Here is a 17,749-nt window from a genome sequence, read left to right as displayed (position 1 = left end):
GTTGCTCTCATGAGAGATTTTGGGGTCCCTCTCGCCCCGACAAACCCAGGGACACCCAAAAAACTCAGGGACACCCCAAACCCACCACCAATACCATAAAAAGGGGAATTTTCCTTATTTACACTGGGATTTTGGTGGCATCACCGCGACTCGGGGCTGGCCAAAGTCTCATTGCTCTCATGGGGGATTTTGGGGTCCCCTTTGCCCCCACAAACCCAGAGACACCCTACATCCACCACCACCAGGGTAATGAGGAAGATTTTCAGTATTTAAACCCGGATTTTGGTGGCATCACCTCGACTTGGGGCTGGCCAATGTCCTGTTGGTCTCCGGAGAGATTTTGGGGTCCCCCTTGCCCCCAAAAACTCAGGGATACCCCAAATCCACCACTCGCACCCCAAACCCACCACCACCATCATAACTGGGAAGACTTTCGCTATTTACACCTGGATTTTGCTGGCATCGCCTCAGCTTGGAGCTGGTCAAGTTCCCACTGCCCTTGTGAAGGATTTTGGGGTCCCCTTCACCCCCACAAACCCGGGGCTACCCCAAACTGCAGAGGCACCCCAAACTCACCACCACCACCGTAACGGGGGAGTATTTTCCCTATTTACACTGGGATTCTGGTGGCATCACCGCGACTCGGGGCTGGCCAATGTCCCGTTGATCTCCTGAGAAATTTTGGGGTCCTCCGTGTCTCCACAAACCCAGGGACACCCCAAAACCACCACCAATATCATAATAGGGGGATTTTCAGTATTTACAGCTGGATTTTGGTGGCATCACCTCAGCTTGGGGCTGGCCAAGGTCTCGTTGCTCTCATGAGAGATTTTGGGGTCCCTCTCGCCCCGACAAACCCAGGGACACCCAAAAAACTCAGGAACGCCCCAAACCCACCACCACCATAACAAGGGGGTATTTTCCCCATTTACACCGGGGATTTGGTGGCATCACCGCGACTCGGGGCTGGCCAAGGTCCCGTTGCTCTCGCAGGGGGACATTTCGGGGTCCCCCTCGCCCCCCGCGGCTGCGGCCTCATCCAGACGGCTGGGGATGGACCAGTACAGGTGGGCATCGCGGCGGGCGGCGGCGGCTGCCAGCTGGCGGGCGCTGCAGGCCGGGGTGGGCACGGGCACCGTGTGGTGGAAGCCGCCGTAGTCCACCTCGTAGAAGCCTTCCTCCAGGCTGAGCAGCGGCGTGAAACGGTGACCCCAGAGCACCTCGTCCGCCAGGTAGGAGCTGCGGGCCTGGCACGTCATCCCTGGGGGGCACAGGGTGGGGGGCACCCCGATATCTGGGTCACTCTGGGAATGGGGACCCCAATATCTGACTAATTCTCCCTGGGGGGCACAGGGTGGGGGGCACCCCGATATCTGGGTCACTCTGGGAATGGGGACCCCAATATCTGACTAATTCTGGGCATGGGGACCCCATTACCCGAAGAATCCAGGACATGGGAAACCCCAAATCTGGTAGGAGGAGTCTGTGAAACCCCCAGAATTTGGGGCACCCCGATATCTGAGTCACTCAGGGCATGGGGACCCCAATTCCTGGGTCACTCTGAGAATGAGGACCCCAATACATGAATCACTTAGGACAGAGAGGACCCCAAATACCTGAAGAATCCAGGACACAGGAAACCCCAAATCTGGTAGAAGGGGTCTGTGAAACCCCCAGAATTTGGGGCACCCCAATACCTGAATCACTCAAGACATGGGGACCCCAACACCTGAAGGTTCCTGACCCCAGAGCACCTCATCCGCCAGGTAGGAGCTGCAGGCCTGGCACATCATCCCTGAGGGGCATGGGGTGGAGGAACCCCAATATCTGGGTCACTGAGTGGATGGGGGCCCCAATTCCTGAAGAATCCAGGACATGGGAAACCCCAAATCTGGTAGGAAGGGTCTGTGGAACCTCCAGAGTTTGGGGCACCCCAATACCTGAAGGCATCTATCCACGTGGAGATGATTTGTCCCCGTTGATGTGTCCCCATGGATGTGATGTGTCCCCATGTTGGTGTCCCCAAGGAGACAATGTGTCCCCATGGAGGTGAGGATGGGTCCCAAGAAGATGATGTCCCCATGGAGATGAGATGTCCCCAAGAAGATGATGTGTCTTCATGGAGATGTCCCCATGGAGGTCATAGATTCCCATGGAGGTGATGTGCCCACAGAGATGAGATGTCCCCATGGACATGATGTGTCCTCATGGAGGTGTCTCCATCGACATGAGATGTCCCCATGGAAGCGTCCCACAGAGATGATGTGTCCTCATGGAGGTGTCCTCATGGAGGTGTCCCCATCGAGATGAGATGTCCCGATGGAGATGATGTGTCCTCATGGAGATGTCCGGACAGATGTGTCCCATGGACATGATGTGTCCCACAAAGAAAATACATCCCCACAAAGACGATGTGTCACATGGAGATGACATCTCCATGGATGCATCCATACAAAGACAGCACATCCCTGTGCCGCCAAGGCGTCCCCATGCCATCGAGATGTCCCCACGCCACCAGGGCATCCATGTGCCACCAAGTTGTCCCTGCTCCACTGAGGCGTCCCTGTGCCACTGAGGCATCCCCGTGCTACTGAGGTGTCCCTGCGTCACCAAAGTGTCCCCATGCCACCGAGCCATCCCCCACTCCACCAAGGCATTCCCATGCCATTGAGATGTCCCCATGCCATCGAGATGTCCCCATGCCACCAAGGCATCCACATCCCACCAAGACGTCCCCACCCCGCTTACCTGTGGCCTCCACCATGCCCTCGAGGATGACGACGATCTCGAAGTCGTCCCTCTCCAGCTGCCCCCGCGACACGTCCCAGAAGGGGCTGCGCTCGTCGATCTCGTGGCTGATGATGAGTGGCGACACCAGGAAGAGCCGATCGTCGCCGGTCTCGAACCCCACGCTCAGGTCGGTCTGGTCGAGCGGGATGAACTCGCCCTCCTGCGTCTGCTTGGACTGGATGAGCTTGGCGCGGATGGAGGCCTCGACGATGTGCGAGTCGCGCAGGTCGCCCACGCGGAACATCAGGCACAGGCGGTCGTCGCGCAGCGACACCACGGCGTGCGAGGAGAACACCAGCGTCTCGGCGCGCTTGTTGGGCTGCGAGATCTTGACGAACATGCAGCCCACCATGAAGGCGTTGACCATGGAGCCCAGGATGGCCTGCAGCAGCAGCAGCACGATGCCCTCGGGGCACGTGTCCGTGATGACGCGGTGGCCGTAGCCGATGGTGGTCTCGGTCTCGATGGAGAACAGGAAGGCCGACACGAAGCCGTTGAGGTTGTTGACGCACGGCGTCCACGTGTGGTCGCCCAGGTGCTCCAGGTCGCCGCGGCTGTAGGCGATGACCCACCAGATGAGGCCGAAGAAGAGCCAGGTGAGGGCGTAGGCCAGGATGAAGATGAGGAGGCTGAAGCGCCACTTGAGGTCCACCAGGGTGGTGAAGATGTCGGTCAGGTAGCGGTAGGTCTCGCGCACGTTGCCGTGCTGCACGTTGCACTTGCCGTCCTTCTCCACGTAGCGCTGGCGCTTCCGGGCCCCCGCGGCGCCCCCGGCCCCCCACGGACGGCGTTTGGGGGCCTGGGGGGGCTGGGGAGGGGGCTTGGCCTCAGCCGGGACCCCCGTGGGGACCCCCTCGGGGACCCCGCAGAAGGCGGCGTTGTCCTGAGCCATCGGCGGCGGCTGCGGGGGGGGACAGGGGGTGAGAACTGGGGGGACTGGGATGGAGAAATGGAGGGATGGAGACCTTAAACTGGATGAACTGGGAGGAGGAAATGGGTGGATGGAGGTGCCAAACTGGGGGAACTGGGATGGGGAGAATGGGGGGATGGAGGTGCCAGATGGGGGGACTGGGATGGGGGAATGGGGGGATGGAGACATAAAACTGGGGGGACTGGGATGGGGAGAATGGGGGGATTGTACCCCCAAACTGGGAAGATTGGGATGGTGATGATCTCTCCAAACTGGGGGGACTGGGAGAGAGGAATGGGGGGATGGAGATCTCAAACTGGGAGGACTGGGATGGGGGAGTGGGGGGGATGGAGACCTCAGACTGGGGGGACTGGGAAGGAATGGGGGGGACTGCACCCCCAAAGATTGGGAGGAGGGAATGGGGGGATGGAGGTGCCAAACTGGGTGCACTGGGATGGGGGAGTGGGGAATGGAGCCCTCAAATTGGGGGGACTGGGATGGGGGGAAAGGGGGGATTGCACCCCCAAACTGGTGAGACTGGGATGGAGGAATGAGGGAATGGAGGTGGCAAACTGGGGGGACTGGGATGGGGAAATGGGGGGACTGGGATGGGGGAGTAGGGGATGGAGACCTCAAACTGGGGGGACTGGGATGGGGGAAAGGGGGGATGGAGCCCTCAGACTGGGGGAACTGGGAAGGAATGGGGTGATGGAGGTGCCAAACTGGGGGCACCGGAACAGGGCCTTGCACATGCGCCAAGCTCCCCTCTTGCACACTCACCCCGGGTCACGCGCACACCCCCACCCCCCCATTTACACACGCGTGTGCCCCGATTGGGGGGGGGGTCCCCTCCAGCATCACCCCCAATTCCTCCCTCCCCATTCATTCGTGGGTTTTTTTGGGGGGCATAACCGGGTTTGGGGGGGACATGGGCAGGTTTGGGGGGTGTAGGCGGGTTTGGGGGGGGGCAGAGCCCGGTTTGGGGGACACGGCCGGGATTGGAGGGGCCCAGTCGGGTTTGGGGGGCATGGCCGGGTTTGGGGGGCAGAACCGGGTTTGGGGGGGGGCAGAGCAAGGTTCGAGGGGGCACGACCGGATTTGGGGGGGGGCATAGCCGGGTTTTAGGGGCATAGCCGGGTTTGGGGGGGCACGGCCGGGTTTGGGGAGCCACGGCCGCGTTTGGGGGGGTCATAGCCGGGTTTAGGGGTGCCCGGTCAGGTTCGGGGGTCTCCCCTCGCCCCCCCGCCCGCTCTCACCGCTGCCGCAGCCCCGCTCGCTCCGCGCTCTCCGTGTCCCCCCCCCCCCCGCCCCGTTCCGTTCCCCGGCAACGGCCGCGCTCGGATAAAAATACCGGGAGCCCCCGCCCCCCCTTCACCCCCCCCACTGCACGGACACCCGGCCCGGGGGTGGCCAGCGACAGCCCAACCCCCCCCGGGATCGGCTTCGCCCCCACCATCAGCGCAACCCCCCCAAAATTAGCGCAACAACCCCAAAATTAGCGCAAACCCCCCATAATTAGCGCGAACCCCCCAAAATAATTAACCCGGGTGGGCTTCTCATTAGCCCAGCTCCCCCTGACCCCGGGCTCAGCTGCACCCCCCGAATTATCACAGCCCCCCCCTGAATTATCACAGCCTCCCCAAGCCATCATCAGCCCTTCATTAATTAGCCCTCCATTAATTAGCCCAGGGGCCCCTGCGCTGGCCCAGGGCTGCCGTTCGCTCCCTCGGCTCAGCGCCCCCCCCCCCCCCCATAATTAGCCAGGGGGTGCCGTCATTAGGCCAGCCCCCTCCCCGCCTCAGCCCCTCCCTCCTCCCCTCATTAACCCAGATCCCCCTCATTAGCCCAGACCCCCCTCATTAGCCCAGACCCCCCCTCATTAGCCCAGACCCCCTCATTAGCCCCCCCTCATTAGCCCAGACCCCCCCCTCATTAGCCCCCCTAATTAACCCAGACCCCCCCTAAATAGCCCAGATCCCCCCTAAATAGCCCAGCCCCCTCCTAATTAGCCCAGACCCCCCATCATTAGCCCGGGGTCCCCTGACAGGCCCCGCCCCCTCCGGTAGCCCCGCCCCCGCGGTCAGTCGCCCGCTCCTCCCCCCCAGGGTGGACAAAGGACCTTTGTGGCTCCGGAGAGGCCGGGACGGGGCTGGAGTGGGGCAGTCACGGACACACGGACACACGGACACACGGATATACTGACCATCCACCCATGGACACACTGACCAACACACTGACCATCGACCCAGAGACACACGGACACATGGACACATGGACAGTGACCAGCCACCCATGGACACAGGGATACAGGGACACATGGACACACGGACACTGACCATCGACCCAGAGACACATGGACACACTGACCATCCACACATGGACACACAGACACACTGACCAGCCACCCACGGACACACGGACGCACGGACACATGGACACACTGACCATCCACGGACACACTGACCGTCTACACATGGACACACGGACACACTGACCATCGACCCAGAGACACATGGACACATGGACACACTGACCATCCACACATAGACACACAGACACACTGACCAGCCACCCATGGACACACAGACACACTGACCATCTACACATGGGCACACGGACACACTGACCATCTACCCAGAGACACACGGACACATGGACATACTGACACATGGACACATGGGCACACTGACCAACACACTGATCATCTACCCATGGACAAATGGACACATGGACACACTGACCATCCACGGACACATTGACCATCTACACATGGACACACGGACACACTGACCATCCACAGACACACGGACACATGGATGCACTGACATACAGACATATGGACACACTGACCAGCCACCCATGGACACACACAGACACACTGACCATCTGCCCATGGACATGCAGATACACGGACACAGACACACGGACACACGGACATACAGACACACTGAGCAACACACTGACTATCCACCCACAGACATCCAGACACACAGACACATGGACACATGGACACATTGACCAGCCACCCACGGACACACAGACACACTGACACGTGGACACACAGACACACTGAACAGCCATGGACACACAGACACACAGACACATGGACACACTGACCAACACACTGACCATCTACCCATGGATGCACGGACACACAGACACTGACCCATGGACACACGGACACATGGACACACTGACCAGCCACCCATGGACATACAGACACAATGACCAGCCACACACGGGCACACGGTGTAGCCCCGGGCACTCCCCGGTGCCCTCGGGACCCTGCCCGGACCCTCCAGGACCCCCTTGGAGGCACCGATGCCCAGGAGGCGCCTATGAGACCCCCGGTGCCCCCGCCGAGACCTCCAGTGCCGGTGCCAGTGCCTGGACAACCCCACCGGGACCCTCCGGTGCCCCCACCGGACTCCCCATTGCCGATCCCGATGCCCGCATCCCCCCATCCCCCCCGGTTGCCCTCATGGCGGTGCCGGTGCCCGCGGGCGGGGTCCCCCGGTGCCCCCCCCGTGCCCGGTAACGTGACCCGGTGCCGGCCGGCTCCTTTTCCACCCCATTAACCCCCGGCCCGCCCCCGGCGGCTCCTCCCCGGTTCCGCGGGGGGGGGGGGGTGCCCGTCCCGCCGCCGCGGCCCCGCCGAGCCATAAAGCCCATGGGGAGCCGGCCGGGCTGAGCACGGCGGGACCCGCGACCCCCCCAGCAAGGTAAGGGCGGCCCGGGGGGGGTCCCCGGGGGTCCCCCGTCCCCTCCCGGGGGGTCTCGAGGGCGGCGGGCACCGGGCGGTGGTGCTGGGATGGCACTGGCGATGCAGAGGGGACCCCGGGACCCCTTGTCCCCCCGTTGGTGGCACCGCAGCCCCGATGATGTCCCCACATCCCTGTGTTGCCATCACCCGTGAGGCCACGTCCCCCTGTCCCCGTGTCCACCCATCACTGGTCCCCAAATCGCTGTGTCCCCAAGTCCCTCATGCCCACGTCCCCAAATCCTTGTGGCCCACATTGCCATGTTCTCGTTTCTCTGTACCCCAGTGTCCCCATGTCCTGATGTCCCCATGTCACGTACCACCCTGTCCCTGTGTCCCCATATCCCCATGTTCCCACATATCCCCGTGCCCCCATATCCCCATGTCCTGATGTCCCCATATTCCCATATCCCAGTGCACCCATGTCCTGATGTCCCCATGTCACTGTATCCCTGGATCCCCAGCTTCCCCATATCCCAATGTCCCCATATTCCCAAATCCCCATATTCCCAAATCCCCATGTTTTCCCATTGCCATGTCCCCATGCCCTGATGTCCCCATGTCACGTACCACACTGTCCCTGTGTCCCCATATCCCCATGGCCCCTGTCCCTGTGTCCCTGGGATATGGGATATCCATTCTCACATATCCCAGTGTCCCCACGGCCCCATTCCCTGTTGCCATGTCCCCGTTTCCTCATATTCTCACATATCCCAGTGTCACCATGTTCCCATATTCCCATGTCCCCATGTCTCTATGTCCCCATATTCCTCTATTGCCATGTCCCTATGTCCCCATATGCTCATGTCCTCATATCCCCATGTCCCCATATTCCCCCATCCCTATGCCGCACAGCAATGTGTCCCCACTCCCCTGTGCCCCCGTGTCCCCGCACCCTCAAATCCTGTGTCCCTCTCCCATGTCCCCAACACTCTGTGCCCCACATCCCCATGTCCCCATGTCACACATCACCGTGTCCTATGTCCCCACTGTCCTGTCTCTATATCCCATGTCCCTGTGTCCCCATGGCACTTATTCCATGTCCTATGTCCCCATGTCCCCCATCCCTCTATTCTGATGTCCCCATGTCCCTGTGTCCCCTGTGCCCCACGTCCCCGTGTCATGGATCCCCAGGTCCAATGTCCCCAAGGCCCCTGTCCCTTTATCCTCATGTCCCCATGTCCCAGGTGAGGGTTATCCTGGGTATGGGTTATCCTGGGTGTGAATTATCCCAGGTGTGAATTACCCCAGAATTTGAATTATCCCAGGTGTAGGTTATCCCAGGTGTGGGTTATCCTGGAATGTTGGTTATCCCAGGGTTAACCCACATTAACCAGATGTGGGTGATCCCAGGTATGAGTTATTCCCTGATGTTGGTTATCCTAGCTGTGGGTTATTCCAAGTGTCCCAGAATTTGGGTTATCCTGGGTGTGAATTATCCCAGGTATGAATTATTCCAGGTGTGGGTTATCCACCTGTGGGTTATCCTGGAATTTGGGTTATCCCAGGTGTGGGTTATCCCAGGTAGGAGTTACTCCAAGTGTGGTTATCCCAACTGTGGGTTATTCTGAGTGTCCCAGGTGTGGGTTATCCCAGGTGTGGGCTTACCTGGGTGTGGGTTATCCTGGGATGTGGGTTATTCCAAGTGAGGTTTATTGTGGAATATGGGTTATCCTGGGTGTGCGTTATCCCAACTGTGGGTTATCCTAGGTGTGGGTTATCCCAGCTGTGGGTTATCCCAGCTGTGGGTCATCCTGGAATTTGGGTTGTCCTGGATGTAGACTATCCCAGGTGTGGGTTATCCTAGGTGTGGGTTATTGTGAGTTATCCCAGGTGTTAATTATCCCAATTGTGAATTATCCAGGTGTGGGTTATCCCAGGTGTGGGTTATACCACATGTGAATTATCCCAGATGTGACCTACAGCTCCATTTTGGGGCCCCCCCGATGCTGTGAGGAGGAATCTGGGATCCCCATCCTGGCCGTGGCCATGGTGGGGACACCCCTGGGACTCCCATGGTCACCATGGGGATGGGGGACACCCCCGGGACCCCCAGTGGGAACATGGGGGGGACAGGAGTCCCTCAGGACACACAGCGAGGGCTTGGGACCCTCATGGTGGCACTGACAGTGACAGGGGACGGTGGGACCCTGGGACCCCCGTGGTGGCCGTGACGGTGACAGAGGAGCCACAGGATCCCCGTGGTTGCCATGGCAGTGTCAGGGGACCCCTGTGGTGACAGTGACAGTAACGATGGAGGTCCCTGTGCCCCCTTGCTGGCAGTGGCAGTGGGGTCCTTGTGCCACTCTTGGTGGCCCTGGTGGTGTTGGGGGCACCCTGGGGCCCCTGTGCTAGCGGTGGGGGTGGCAGTGGGGGTCCCTGCGCCCCCTCGGTGACAGTGCCATTAACCATGGGGGTCTCTGTGTCCCCTCAGTGACAGTGGGGGTCCCTGTGCCCCTCCTTGGTGGCTCTGACGGTGTCACTGGCACCCCCTTCTGTGGCAGTGCCATTAACGATGGGGGTCCCTGTGTCCTTCTCGGTGGCCCTGGCAGTGTCACAGCCCCCCCCTTGGTGACAGTGGCAGTAACCATGGGGGTCCCTGTGTCCCTGTTAGTGACAGTGGAGGGTCCCTGTGCACCTCTTGGTGTCAGTGCCATCAACCATGGGGGTCCCTGTGTCCCCTCAGTGGCAGTGCCATTAGCCATGGGGGTCCCTGTGCCCCTCTTGGTGGCCCTGGCAGTGTCACAGGCCTCCCCTCGGTGACAGTGGCAGTAATCATGGGGGTCCCTGTGTCTCTCTTAGTGACAGTGAGGGGTTCCTGTGCCCCCCTCAGTGACAGTGCCATCAGCCATGGGGGTCCCTGTGTCTCTCTTAGTGACAGTGGGGGGTTCCTGTGCCCCCCTCAGTGACAGTGCCATCAGCCATGGGGGTCCCTGTGTCCCTTCGGTGACAGTGCCATTAGCGATGGGGGTCCCTGTGCCCCCCTCGGTGACATTGCCATCAGCCATGGGGGTCCCCGTGCCCCTCTCGGTGACATTGCCATCAGCCATGGGGGTCCCCGTGCCCCTCTCGGTGACAGTGCCATCAGCCATGGGGGTCCCCGTGTCCCCTCGCTGGCCCTGGCGGTGTCGCGGGCCCCCCGGGACCCCCGCGCTGGCGGTGGCGGTGTCGCGCGGGGCTCTGCATCTTAACGAGGGCTCCGTCAAAGCGCCTTTGTCCCCCCGCCAGCCCCATTGAAACCTCGGCTCCGGCCGCACAATGGCCCCACTGTCCCTGTCCCCGTCCCTGTCCCCCCCCCCGCCACCGCCACCCCACCGCCACCCCCCCTCCACCCCCGCCGCACCCACCCCGCGCCCCCCTCCTCAATTCAGGGACCCCTCCGCGGGGCTGTGGGGCCGCTCCCTATCCCCCCCAAATCCCAGTTACCCCAGTTCGGAGCAGCCCCGCGCCCCAGTTTGGGGGGGGCGCGGCTGGCGGGGTGCCCGGTCACGCCTGGCACCGCCGTGCCGTGGGAACGGTGCCCGCGCCGCCGGTGCCAGCGGGACGCGGGGAACGGGGACGCGTCCCTGGGGCCCCCCCTCAATCCTCCTGTACCCCCCCATGTAGGGCCGGGCCTTTGCGGTGACCCCCAAAGTGACCAGAACCCCCCGAGGGGAAACTGAGGCACGGGGAGGGTGTAGGGGGGGGTTAATGGGTAACCGGTTGTGCCGCGGGCACCGGGAACAAGCTGCGGCTTGTCCCGAACCGTGTCCGGCCACCGGAGCACGCCCGGGGGGCACGGGGGGCACGCGGGGCCCTCCGAGGGGGCGGGGACCCCGTAAATGGGGCGGGAGGGTGGGGAGACCAAAAATGGGGGGTGGGGGGGGAGAAAGGGGGGGGTCAGGAGCATAAAGAGGGGGGTTGGGACCACTCTAGAGGGGGGCAGGGGTGTGCAGAGACCCCCAAACAGAGGGTGGGGGACATGGTGGCTCTGGGGACACGGTGGCTTTGGGGACATGGGGGGCTCTGGGGACCCCCAGCAACTCTGGGACAGGTGGTGGCTTTGAGGACATGGGGGGCCTTGGGGACACGGTGGCTCTGGGGACACGGTGGCTTTGGGGACATGGCGGCTCTGGGGACATGGTGGGGCCTTTAGAGGGGCACAGTGGCTTTGGGGACAGGAGAGGCCCTGGGCACCCCAGGAACTTGAGGACACAGTGTGGCTTTGGGGACAGCTGGTGGCTCTGGGGACATAGGGATCTCTGGGGACCCACAACAGCTCTGGGGCAGGTGGTGGCTTTGGGGACATGGTGGCTCTTGGGGGACACAGTGGTTCCAGGGACATGGGGGGCTCTGGGGACACGGTGGCTTTAGGGACATGGGGGGTTCTGGGGACCTCCAGCAACTCTGGGACAGGTGGTGGCTTTGGGGACATGGGGGGCTCTGGGGACACGGTGGCTCTGGGGACACGGTGGCTTTGGGGACATGGGAGGTTCTGGGGACCCCCAGCAGCTCCAGGACAGGTGGTGGCTTTGGGGACACCCAGTGGCTTTGGGGACATGGTGGCTCTGGGGACACAGTGGCTCTGTGGGGACACGGTGGCCCCAGGGACCCCCCCAGCCCCTCTGTGAAGGAGCAGCTCCGTGTCCCCTCTTTGGGGACACCGATGTCCCCTCTGTCACCACCGTCCCTCCCAGGACATTTCTCTGACGGTGGCAGTGCCACTCGTGTCCCCCAGCCTTGGCTGCCACGGGGACACCGTGCTCCAAGGAGACCCCCCCGTGGTGCCACCACCCCCGGTGTCCCCGTGTCCCCGGCACGCTGCCCCTTCCGCGGCGGAAACGGTGGCAGGGCCAGGGGCTGGCGGGGGCTGAAAGGGCCTTTTTGGGATGGGGACACCGGGACACGGGGACACCGGGGAGGCGCCTGGCGCTGCCATCGGCCGTTTGTCCCTGTCACCTCCCATTCATCGCCTTCCTCTTCCTCCCGGACGCCCGGGACGCTTCCACGGCCACCACCGGAGCTGCCAGGGGACAGGGGGGGACGGGGGGGGGACACTGAGGGGACAGTGATTTGGGATTGGGGACAAGGGATTTGGGAATGGGGGGGGGGATGTGGAGGGATGGAGGGACATGGGGACGGACAGAGGGACAGGGGGATGGACAGATACAGGGATGACCCTCCCGGTTGTTCCCTCCCTGACATCGTCCTCCACCTGCCCCTCACCTGTCCCTCACATGTCCTCCTTGATCACCCCCTCCACCTGTCCCTGTGTCCCCTTTGGTGACCTCCTCACCTGTTCCCGTGTCCCCTGCAGGTGCCCCTCTCCACCTGTCCCTCCCATGTCCCTGTGTCCCCGCAGATGACCTCCTCCATTTGTCCCCCACCTGTCCCTCCCGTGTCCCTGTGTCCCCCAGATGATCTCCTCCACCTGTCCCTCACCTGTCCCCACAGATGGTCTCCATTTGTCCCTCCCCTGTCCCTCCTCTGTCCCCGTGTCCCTGCAGATAATCTCCTCCATGTGTCCCTCACCTGTCCCTCACCTATTCCTGAAGATGAGCTCCTCCATTTGTCCTGAATCTGTCCCTCACATGTCCCTGTGTCCCCCAGGTGATGTCCTCCTCCATGTGTCCCCCACCCGTCCCCCACCTATCCCCATGTCCCCACAGATGATGTTCTCCATATGTCCCCCATCTGTCCCTCACCTGTCCTTCACATGTCCCTCCCTTGTCCCTCACCTGTCCCTGTGTCCCCACATATGATCTCCTCCATGTGTCCCTCACCTGTCCCTCACCTGCCCCATGCCCCCACAGATGATCTTCCCCACCTGTCCCCCACCTGTCCCTGTGTCCCCACAGATTATGTCTTCCATGTGTCTTCCACCTGTCCCTCCCCTGTCCCTCCCCTGTCCCTCACCTGTCCCTGTGTCCCCACAGATGATGTTCTCCATGTGTCCCTCACCTGTCCCACACTGGTCCTGCACCTGCCCCTCTGTCCCACAGGTGACATTCTCTACCTGTCCCCCACCTGTCCCTCCCCTGTCGCCCACCCGTCCCTCACGTGTCCCTCACCTGTCCCGCAGATGACGTCCTCCACCAAGGTGTACTACAGCCAGACCACGCAGACCGACAGCCGCCCCCTGATGGGGCCGGGGCTGCGTCGGCGCCGCGTGCTGACCAAGGACGGCCGCAGCAACGTGCGCATGGAGCACATCTCGGACAAGCGCTTCCTGTACCTCAAGGACCTGTGGACCACCTTCATCGACCTCCAGTGGCGCTACAAGCTCCTGCTCTTCTCCGCCACCTTCGCCGGCACCTGGTTCGCCTTCGGCGTGGTGTGGTACCTGGTGGCGGCGGCGCACGGCGACCTGCTGGAGTTCGAGCCGCCCGCCAACCACACGCCGTGCGTGATGCAGGTGCACACGCTCACCGGCGCCTTCCTCTTCTCCCTCGAGTCGCAGACCACCATCGGCTACGGCTTCCGCTACATCAGCGAGGAGTGCCCGCTGGCCATCGTGCTGCTCATCACCCAGCTGGTGCTCACCACCATCCTGGAGATCTTCATCACCGGCACCTTCCTGGCCAAGATCGCGCGGCCCAAGAAGCGCGCCGAGACCATCAAGTTCAGCCAGAACGCCGTGGTGGCGCAGCACGACGGCAAGACCTGCCTGATGATCCGCGTGGCCAACATGAGGAAGAGCCTTCTGATCGGCTGCCAGGTCACCGGCAAGCTGCTGCAGACGCACCTGACCAAGGAGGGCGAGAGCGTGCGCCTCAACCAGCTCAACGTGGACTTCCAGGTGGACACGTCCTCGGACAGCCCCTTCCTCATCCTCCCGCTGACCTTCTACCACGTGGTGGACGAGGCCAGCCCGCTGCGGGACGTGTCCCTGCGCTCGGGCGACGGCGACTTCGAGCTGGTGGTCATCCTGAGCGGCACCGTGGAGTCCACCAGCGCCACGTGCCAGGTGCGCACGTCCTACCTGCCCGAGGAGATCCTGTGGGGCTACGAGTTCACGCCGGCCATCTCGCTGTCGGCCAGCGGCAAGTACGTGGCCGACTTCAGCCTCTTCGACCGCGTGGTGAAGGTGGCGGCGCCGTGCTGTCACCACGAGGCCGTGCGGTTCGGGGACCCCGAGAAGGTCAAGCTGGAGGAGTCGCTGCGCGAGGCCGAGCGGGACGGGGAGGGGGCCCCGCTCAGCGTCCGCATCAGCAACGTCTGAGATGGGGGACACGGAGGTGACATCGGAGCCGGGGCCAGGGGTGGCCAGGGGTGGTGGCGGAGCGAGGGGGTGGTGGCGGATGGTGGAGGTAGTGCTGTGGCTGGAGGTGGCACCAGGGGCAGGGGGTGCCAGCATCTGGGGGTGTCACCAGATTCAAGGGGACGCCAACATCTGGAGGTGTCACCAGCGCTGGAGGTGCCACCAGCCCCAAGGGGACACCAACATCTCAGGGTGTCACCAGATTCAAGGGGACACCAACATCTGGAGGTGGCACCAGCCTGAAAGGGACACCAGCCCCAAAGGGACACCAACAACTGGAGGTGGCACCGGATTCAGGGGGACATCAACATCTGGAGGTGTCACCAGCTCTGGAGGTGCCACCAGCCACAAAGCAACACCAGCATCTGAGGGTGTCACCAGATTCAAGGGGACACCAACATCTGGAGGTGTCACTGATTCAAGGGAACACCAGCATCTGGGGGTGTCACCAGTGGTGGAAGTGCCACCAGCCCCAAAGGGACATCAACATCTGGGGGTGTCACTGATTCAACGGGACACCAACATCTGGAGTGTCTCCAACAACTGGAGGTGCCACCAGCCCTAAAGGGACACCAACAACTGGAGGTGTCACCAGCCCTGGAGGTGCCACCAGCTCCAAAGGGACACCAACATCACCAACATCTGGAGGTGTCATTGATTCAAGGGGACACCAATATCTGGAGGTGCCACCAGCCCTGGAGGTGCCACCAAGTCTGGAGGTGTCACCAATGCCTGGAGGTGTCACCAGCACCTGGAGGTGTCACCAGTCTCAGAGTGTTACCAAGTCTGGAAGTGTCACCAGCCCCAAGGGGACACAAATGTCTGGAGCTGCCATCAGTCCCAAAGTGCCACCAACCCCTGGAGGTGTCTCCAACATCTGGAGGTATCACCAGCCCTGGTGGTGTCACCAGTCCTTGGAGGTGTCGACAACATCTGGAGATGCCACCAGTCCCAAAATGCCACCAATGCCTGGATGTGTCACTAAACTCTGGAGGTGTCACCAACATCTGGAGGTGCCATCAGTCCCAAAATGCCACCAGTCTCTAAAAGTGTCACCAATGCCCAGAAGAGCCACCAGCCAAGATTCCACCATGCCTTGAACCAAGCCCTGGAGATGCCACCAAGCCCTGGAGATGCCACAAGCCCTAAGATGGCACCAGTCCCCGGAGGTGACACTAAGCCCTGGCGCCCCAAAGTGCCACCAACCCCTGGAGGTGCCACCAGTCCCAAGGTGTCACCAGCCCCTGGAGGTGCCACCAAGCCCTGGGGTGCCACCATGCCTGGAGATGACACCAGCTCCAAAGTGCCACAAACCAAGCCCTGGAGGTACCACCAACCCTTGGAGGTGCCACCAGCCCCAAAGTGCCACCAACCTCTGGAGTGCCACCAACCCCTGGAGGTGCCACCAGCCCCAAAGTGCCACCAATGCCTAGAATTGTCACCAACCCCTGTGGAGGTGTCACCACCCCCAGGGCGCCGCTGCTCCCCCCCCCGCCAGGGGAAACTGAGGCAGGAGCCCCCTCCCAGCCCCCCCAAGCGCTGGAGCCCCTCCCTGTCCCCCCCCCCCCCTCCGGGCGGTGTCGGGGGGTCCCCCCGGGGGTGTCACCGATAATCGAGGCCACCGTGTCCCCCCCCCCCCGCCCGTCGCTGCTGCTTAACGTAGACCCCGCCATTAACGCGGCCCCCCCGCACCGGGGCAATTAGTGCCACTAATTAAAGGTGTCGGTAATGAGGAAGGAGCGGGAACCCCCCCCCCCCACCAAAACCGCCCCTCCCCCTCCCTTGGGGGGGGCCCGAGCTCGGTTTGGGGGCGGGGGGGGGAGGGGCAGGAGTTCAATAAAGGTGACGTCGATGGTGGGGGGTGTCCCCGGTGTCCCCATGGTGACCCCTGATGTCCCCTCAGCCCCAGGGACACCCCAATGTCCCCACTGTGACCCCCCCCGATGTCCCTATTGTGACCCCAGTGTCCCCACGGCGCCTCTCGATGTCCCCTCAGCCCCAGGGAAACCCCCCACAATGTCCCCACTGTGTCCCCAGTGTCCCCACTGCAACCCCCAATGCCCCGTCAGGCCCCAGGGACCCCCCCAATGTCCCCACTCTGACCCCAATGTTCCCAGGGGTCCCCCAATGTCCCCACTGTCACCCCAATGTCACTTCAGCCCCCAGGGACCACCCCAATGTCCCCAGGTGTCCCAAATGTCACCCCAAAGGGTCCCCCAATGTCACCAGGGACCTCCCCCAGTGTATCTCAGGGTCCCCCCAGAATGTCCCCTCAATGTCCCCAAGGACCCCACAATGTCCCCAGTGACTCCCCAATGTCCCCAAGGGCCCCCAATGTCCCCAGACACCTCCAAATGTCCCTTTAATGTTCCCAGAGATCCCCCCGGTGTGCCCTCAATGTCCCCAGAGATCCTCCCAATGTCCCTTCAATGTCCCCAGGGTCCCCCCAATGTCCCCAGTGTTCCCACAGTTTCCGCAGAGATCCCCCATTGTCCCTCCAGTGTCCTCCCCAATGTCCCCATTGTCCCCACATTGTCCCCAGTGTCACAGGCCAGGTAAAGGACACAGGTTTATTTCCAGTATCCCCCTCCCACGCTCCCAGTTCAGGGGGGACACTGGGACCAGGGGGACACTGGTGCTGTCCCCAGGTGGTGGCACCAGCCCTGTCCCCCCCCAGAGCCCCCCGGGGACAGAGAGGGGACAGGGAGGGACAATGTGGGGGGGGGGACAAAAATGGGGAACGAAGGGAGGGGACAAAGGGGACAAAAAGGGGGACAAGGAGAGAATAGGAGGGGACAATGGGGGGGGACAGAGAGGGGACAAAAGGGGGACACAAAGAGGGGACACAGGGACCCCCCAAGTTCCAGAGGCAGCAACGGCGAAGGCACCGGAGAGTCTTTAAAAAAACCGCGGCGAAAATCCCGTGGGAATTCCCAAAATCCTACAGGAATTCCCAAAAATCCCGCGGGAATTCCCTAAAAATCCCATGGAATTCCCAAAAATCCTGTGGGAATTCTCAAAAAATCCCATGGAATTCCCTAAAAATCCC

The 17,749-nt window shown here is 62.2% G+C and overlaps 2 protein-coding genes and 1 long non-coding RNA gene across 7 annotated transcripts; 2 read left to right on the top strand and 1 right to left on the bottom strand.

The window, feature by feature from the left end:
- Positions 1–892: 892 nt before the first annotated feature.
- KCNJ9 (potassium inwardly rectifying channel subfamily J member 9) lies at positions 893–4,995 on the bottom strand. Its single transcript, XM_054295064.1, has 3 exons — positions 4,957–4,995; positions 2,749–3,691; positions 893–1,261 (listed from the first exon to the last, which is right to left on the bottom strand). Exons 2-3 carry the CDS (start codon positions 3,680–3,682, stop codon positions 951–953), a joined length of 1,245 nt encoding a protein of 414 aa, XP_054151039.1. The 5' UTR covers positions 3,683–3,691; positions 4,957–4,995; the 3' UTR covers positions 893–950.
- A 2,336-nt stretch (positions 4,996–7,331) lies between these two features.
- On the top strand, positions 7,332–14,725 carry KCNJ10 (potassium inwardly rectifying channel subfamily J member 10). Its single transcript, XM_054295066.1, has 2 exons — positions 7,332–7,422; positions 13,522–14,725. Exon 2 carries the CDS (start codon positions 13,522–13,524, stop codon positions 14,659–14,661), a length of 1,140 nt encoding a protein of 379 aa, XP_054151041.1. The 5' UTR covers positions 7,332–7,422; the 3' UTR covers positions 14,662–14,725.
- Positions 14,726–14,944: 219 nt separating this feature from the next.
- On the top strand, positions 14,945–15,958 carry LOC128950187 (uncharacterized). Of its 5 annotated transcripts, none has more exons than XR_008484329.1 (4): positions 14,945–14,981; positions 15,286–15,411; positions 15,468–15,583; positions 15,714–15,785. It is a non-coding gene; the product is annotated as an uncharacterized LOC128950187 (long non-coding RNA). The 5 variants fall into 5 exon arrangements; XR_008484328.1 differs by lacking the exon at positions 14,945–14,981 and adding an exon at positions 15,085–15,142; XR_008484327.1 differs by lacking the exons at positions 14,945–14,981; positions 15,714–15,785 and adding exons at positions 15,086–15,151; positions 15,915–15,958 and having other exon boundaries at positions 15,260–15,411.
- The last annotated feature ends 1,791 nt before the right edge of the window (positions 15,959–17,749 follow it).

Source organism: Melozone crissalis, unplaced genomic scaffold (genome assembly GCF_028551555.1).
Source record: "Melozone crissalis strain CALT ecotype California unplaced genomic scaffold, PUWL_Pcris_2 ptg000485l_1, whole genome shotgun sequence".
NCBI lineage: Eukaryota > Metazoa > Chordata > Aves > Passeriformes > Passerellidae > Melozone > Melozone crissalis.
This window is presented reverse-complemented; position numbering and strand designations above follow the sequence as displayed.

Coding starts and splice junctions, on each gene's coding strand:
- KCNJ9 (XM_054295064.1), bottom strand. CDS start 3,682: ATGGCTCAGGACAACGCCGCCTTCTGCGGGGTCCCCGAGGGGGTCCCC. Junction 1,262..2,748: donor GGGCATGGTGGAGGCCACAG/GTAAGCGGGGTG, acceptor TGTGCCCCCCAG/GGATGACGTGCCAGGCCCGC.
- KCNJ10 (XM_054295066.1), top strand. CDS start 13,522: ATGACGTCCTCCACCAAGGTGTACTACAGCCAGACCACGCAGACCGAC.